This window comes from Salvelinus sp. IW2-2015, linkage group LG16, assembly GCF_002910315.2.
Source record: "Salvelinus sp. IW2-2015 linkage group LG16, ASM291031v2, whole genome shotgun sequence".
Classification (NCBI taxonomy): domain Eukaryota; kingdom Metazoa; phylum Chordata; class Actinopteri; order Salmoniformes; family Salmonidae; genus Salvelinus; species Salvelinus sp. IW2-2015.
The window spans coordinates 4,978,269-4,984,273 of NC_036856.1; the positions used below are offsets into that span (position 1 = coordinate 4,978,269).

Below are 6,005 nucleotides of genomic sequence, written 5' to 3' on the forward strand. Positions count from 1 at the left end.
AAAAAAAAAGATTAATAGTTTTTCAAGTGTAATAACTTGGGAATTACTAAATGTATGTGTTAAAACTATCTGTGTGGGGGAAATTATCTCAACAATTAAATTTACAGCTCGAGCTTGCGTCTGTCTCTCTGATAAGGATAAGGAAATGTAATTATGACCTGACATTCAATGCGTAGCCTAACTTCTGCCCGACCAAAGGCAATGCAGGCAATGCATCGCTCTAATCGTGTGCTCTCACTCAGAAATATCTCTGCTCTGCTCGCATTCCGATAAGCCCGATCGAGCTCTCAGTAGGCGTGGTTTTCCCAGGCTTTTAAAACAGCAGCTGCTATTTACCTTCCCTGTAATGTAAACCACCACCGCCACCCCTAGCCCGGCAGCCAAACCTCAACCACTGCGCTCATAAAACATCCTGGCACGTGCTCCACATTCACAATAGCGCTCGCATGCCGACAGATGTCAAAATGCCAAATTTGTACAGCGGTGGGGCGCATTAAAGAAATACTGCTCCAATCTTGACAGGTTAAAGTTGAGATGATTTTTGAACTCACGCAGTGCACACTTGATCGAGGTTGTAGTTCTCAGCCTCACTGCAACACAGGGCAATCTAAGAGGAGACAGCCAGGTTCTTTCCCCAAGTTTACATCACATGATATAAACTGTAACAATACTAGGTTATTACATTATAGCCTAACAAGCCTACTTAATTAGGCCTGCACTGTTAATTAAGAACTATACATTTGGTTTCTTGAACCATTGCATAAATTACCTAAACTATGCTATTTCCTTAAACACTATTGTTGGAACAGGTTATATTCTGTGAATGTACACATTTACTGGCTTGTAGTCCACAAGTATGTGGAAAATAATACAAGTAGGCTATGTGGAAAAGTGCATTGTTTGTATAGTACTATTGGGTGCTATAGCCACTATTATCGTGTGTAGAGTTATCACCTCCTGTGCGTATCGCCTGAAAGTTAGGGATCAGCATGCCAAGTCAGCCCTGCACTCTGTGCTGGTAGTCAGGGGCTCAAGTGTTAATATGTAAACGGAATGATTGAAGGCAGTCCCGGTTGTGCCCTAAACCCGGCCGCGCGCCATTGGCCACCCGCTCAAACGCCAAACAACCAATGGAAGAGCGCCGAACACGAGCCATCCTCCCCTCCGGCCGCGTGTCCCTCACGCTGATTGGTAGAAAGTTACTGTGGGAAAGAAAGTTTGGGAAGTTTCACACGAGCCGTTCGCGTGCAGTCCCAGATATAAATACGACCAACACGAAGTGCCTTTACGTTCTACTCAGACGCAGCGTCCGTTGGCAGACAGTGGTCTTTCGACTCCGTGACATAATTCAGCCTGCCGCTCTCTTGGGGACAGTTGTCTCTCGCGCATAGGTGCATCACCACACAGAAAAGGATTTTGTTCCCCCGGAATTTGGAATTTTATAAGAGGGTACTGTGAAGAAGTGCCGACTGCTTGTCAATAACCACCAACAGTGGACTGTAATACCGAGTTGCCGGTGCATGTGTGGAAGGGATATTTCAGACGGACAGAAGATGCCTGCCGATATGATGGAAAAAAACTCATCCTCTCCGGTTGCTGCTACCCCAGCCAGCATGAACACGACACCCGATAAACCCAAGACGGCTTCCGAGCACAGGAAGGTTAGTAGTCGGTCAAAGCATTTATTTTTATTTTTTACAAATGCCGATATTCTCTCCGTCTCTCCAAAATTACGCACGGGCTGGTATAGCGAAACATGAACCATTCATCCACCTTGAGCAAGTTCGATCATTCTAACAATTTCTTTTATTTGTTTTCTCTAGTCATCCAAACCTATCATGGAGAAAAGGAGAAGAGCCAGAATCAACGAAAGCTTGGGACAGTTGAAAACACTTATCCTGGACGCGCTCAAAAAAGATGTAAGTCTTCTGTTATTACTCTCATAACAAATTAATTATTACCATCACAATACCATATTAACTTGATTGAAAACATTAACGCCTGACGCAATTCCCAGGAGACAATCTTCAAGCCTAACAATATGACTCTTCATTTTCCAGAGCTCTAGACACTCAAAACTTGAAAAGGCAGACATCCTGGAGATGACGGTGAAACATCTCCGGAACCTCCAGAGAGCGCAAATGACTGGTAAGTGACTGTAGCTGCTCGGTGAATACCCGGGGTGATTTCTTCCAGACTTCCTTCTGCGGATTAGATAACGATAAGAAGGCGGTGGTCAGGTTACAGACTTGGCCCATATCCTCACTCCCATATTGTCTCTGAATATAGCTATTGTATAGATGACTATATCACAATAATAGCCAATATAGGTTAGCCATTGGTGAGCCTTGAAATGTATATTTTTTTAGTTTGAGCAATGTTCATGTTCGGAATTTAAATTTGTATCATTTTTCTCGGTACTCTCAGTGGTTTATAATTTTCTCTCTTTCTCCCAAAGCTGCTTTGAACACGGATCCCACCGTGCTGGGGAAATATAGAGCGGGATTCAACGAGTGCACGAATGAAGTCACCCGGTTCCTATCCACCTGCGAGGGGGTAAACACCGAGGTCAGAACGCGGCTTCTCGGTCACTTGGCCAGTTGCATGACGCAGATCAACGCTATGAACTACCCCACACAGCACCAGATTTCAGCCGGGCCTCCCCACCCCTCCTTCGGCCAGTCCATGGTACAGATGCCCAACTCATCTCCGCAAGGCAACGTGATGCCCCTGCCTTGTAAAGGTGGCTCTCCCCAGAGCATGTCACCAGAAGCCACTAAAGTATACGGCGGTTTCCAGCTCGTACCTGCCTCAGACGGACAATTCGCCTTCCTCATCCCCAACGCAGCTTTTGCACCCAACGGTCCGGTTATCCCCGTGTATGCGAACCAGGTCAACACGCCTGTTCCAGCGGCGGTGTCCCCCGGTGCACCGACAGGCAACTCGGACTCAGTGTGGCGACCCTGGTAGAGCAAAAAAAAAGGACATATTGAAAATAATTTTCTAATGACACTCAGTTCGATCATTGTTCAATGTTACAAAACATTTGTTTTTGATTTCGTTTTTGTACTTTCAATGCGTTAAATGAAAAGATGCACTATATTTGTATAGTTTATGAGGGAGTGAAGTTCATATTGGAAAGAGATTTGTATCGTTGAAGTCTTTTCACTGCATTTTATATTCGAGGTGTCTTTTTTTACTGTGTGATGCCAAAGATATGTTGAATGCCCTTGACGTAATTCTTCGTTTTTACGACATACGTCGTATTTACGTAATTCTTCGTTCTGGAAGACAAATAAATGTGTAAAGATATTGAAAAACATCTGCTCTGATTTTCTCAACAGAAACCTGATCACCAAATGATGGCCTACCTAATTCTTAACTTTTGCTTTGAGCTGTGTAGCGAAGATACACTTGAGAATAATGAGTTATACATTCTATAAGAGAAAATGGCTGTCATATTCTACCAATATTTTTGCGCAAAAGTCATATTTGATATTGAGTTGTGCATAATTGGTAGACGAAAATCGTTTATATTCTGCTGCGCGCAAAACCCATGCACATTCAACCATATGTAAACTAAACACAGCCACTTGTTGCTCCAGGAATGGATCACAATTTAGTCTTATGTTGCGTAAAAGTAGATAATTTTTCTCACCAACACTTGCTTACAAGTTTCATAGACTATGAAGTGGGGCATTTCATTTTATACACGAAGATTTTGCGTAAAATAACATCGCACAAAGACCGTTGCTTCTGGCTTCTTTCAACAAGAAACGTGCCTGATATGAACCAGAGTTGACCAGGTGCATCCGAATCCAGGTGTTGCTCGGTGAGATGTGAGACAGGAGAGGAGAGGAGAGGGGGAAACAACACTGAATATGTGTGAAATAACGAGGCCCTTTAGGCCTGAAAGGGATACCAGTTTGACAAAAATTATATTCCTAAAAATTACTTCCGATAACATTTATCAAAGATCACATATATCCAAGATAATATGGACGTTTTTGTCCTTGAGTAATTGTTTTTGTAGGCTAACTTTTAATTAGTTATATCAACATCTCTCCCGCTGTTAATGTCATAAGTGGCCAATGAACCTTGAATAAAAKATGTATTGTTATTTTAATTTGTGTATCACCAACGAATGTTGTTTTATCCACATAATCAGATGAGACTATTGTTGACAATATGTCAAGTATATGTGAGTCGAAGTTTTGAACAGGAAAGCCTGTTTTGAAGAGGGACGGCTCATTTTACCGTTTGCAGCGGAGACAGCGAGTCTTCAAGGATTTTAGAAGTCACGTGCGCCATCTAGCAACACAGGAAGGAAYCGCAATCTGATTGCGGTAGTATCGATCAATGGTTACTACCAGATATCAGCCACGTTAGTCCCTGTCATATAAGTAAGTATATGGTCCTCACGTCTCGTGTAAAATGTTGACCTTGGTTGAAATGCAAGATATCAATACATAGACTATACTTATAATAGGGGTATATTATTATAATCACAGGACAACGTATAATCTATGGGACACCAGCGTAGATGCATGGCAGAGACCGGATGAAAAAGATACCGGAACCGTTCTATGGTAAGTGCCTTACTCAATGAAGACACAGAACATAAAAAGACTGCACGGTAGATTACATTTGTTCCTCTGGGATTTGATGTTAGTCGGCTGTACATGAAATGACAGTAACCTCTTATGTGATCCCTAAACATTCTTACGTTTCCCACAAAATATGCGGATCGAAATATAGTCTACATTTTAAGTACATTTACATTTACATTTAAGTCATTTAGCAGACGCTCTTATCCAGAGCGACTTACAAGTTGGTGCATTCACCTTATGATATCCAGTGGAACAACCACTTTACAATAGTGCATCTAACTCTTTTAAGGGTTAGATGCACTATTGGGGTGCCAGAGCAGCGAACAGTTTTGACTGGGCTGAGCGGGAGCTGTACTTCCTCAGAGGTAGGGAGGCGAGCAGGCCAGAGGTGGATGAACGCAGTGCCCTTGTTTGGGTGTAGGGCCTGATCAGAGCCTGAAGGTACGNAGCATTCACCTTATGATATCCAGTGGAACAACCACTTTACAATAGTGCATCTAACTCTTTTAAGGGGGGGGGGGGGTTAGAAGGATTACTTTATCCTATCCTAGGATAAAGTAATCCTAAAGTAATCCTTCAAGTAGTGTACTTCAAGTAGTGTTTTAAAAGAACCTTCAGCAGAGGCATTGTAACTAGTGTCGTGTCCAGGGAGTGTACTAGTACATCAAGTTGCCTCATGCTACAGAATCAGAAGAAAGGCTATGGGCCGTTCTGACTCTGCTTACTTTACAGGCAATGTATTGGAATGTACTCTGCATGTTGCTTTTACTTTGTAAGTGGCACATACACTATATGACCAAAAGTATGTGGACACCTGCTCGTCGAACATCTCATTCCAAAATCAGGGACATTAATATGGAGTTGGTCCCCCCTTTGCTGCTATAACAGCCTCCACTCTTCTGGGAAGGCTTTCCACTAGATGTTGGAACATTTCTGCGGGGACTTGCTTKCATTCAGTCACAAGAGCATTAGTGAGGTTGGGCGAGTAGGCCCTGGATCGCAGTCTGCATTGCAACTCATCCCAAAGGTGTTCGACGGAGTTGAGGTCAGGGCTCTGTGCGGTGTGTAAGTCAAGTTCTTACACACCGATCCTGACAAACCATTTCTGTATGGACCTCGCTTTGTGCTCGGGGGCTGTCATGCTGAAACAGGAAAGGGCCTTCCCCATACTGTTGCCACAAAGTTGGAAGCACAGAATCGTCTAGAATGTCATTGTATGCTGCAGCGTTAAGATTTCTATTCACTGGAACTAAGGGGACTAGCCCGAACCATGAAAAACAACCCCAGACCATTATTACTCCTCCACCAAACATTACAGTTGGCACTATGCATTGGGGCAGGTAGTGTTCTCCTGGCATCCGGCAAACCCAGATTCATCCATTGGACTGCCAGATG

At 43.4% G+C, this 6,005-nt stretch overlaps 1 protein-coding gene across 1 annotated transcript; it reads left to right on the top strand.

The window, feature by feature from the left end:
- Positions 1 to 1,289: 1,289 nt before the first annotated feature.
- On the top strand, positions 1,290 to 3,320 carry LOC111975857 (transcription factor HES-1-B). The gene is made up of 4 exons (XM_024004513.2): positions 1,290 to 1,661; positions 1,824 to 1,919; positions 2,061 to 2,148; positions 2,459 to 3,320. Exons 1-4 carry the CDS (start codon positions 1,521 to 1,523, stop codon positions 2,968 to 2,970), a joined length of 837 nt encoding a protein of 278 aa, XP_023860281.1. The 5' UTR covers positions 1,290 to 1,520; the 3' UTR covers positions 2,971 to 3,320.
- The last annotated feature ends 2,685 nt before the right edge of the window (positions 3,321 to 6,005 follow it).

What these genes read in the sequence shown, in the direction of transcription:
- LOC111975857 (XM_024004513.2), top strand. Translation starts at nt 1,521, where the DNA reads ATGTGTGGAAGGGATATTTCAGACGGACAGAAGATGCCTGCCGATATG. An exon ending in CGGCTTCCGAGCACAGGAAG is followed by an intron (nt 1,662 to 1,823) that starts GTTAGTAGTCGG and finishes TGTTTTCTCTAG; the next exon opens with TCATCCAAACCTATCATGGA. An exon ending in CCAGAGAGCGCAAATGACTG is followed by an intron (nt 2,149 to 2,458) that starts GTAAGTGACTGT and finishes TTTCTCCCAAAG; the next exon opens with CTGCTTTGAACACGGATCCC.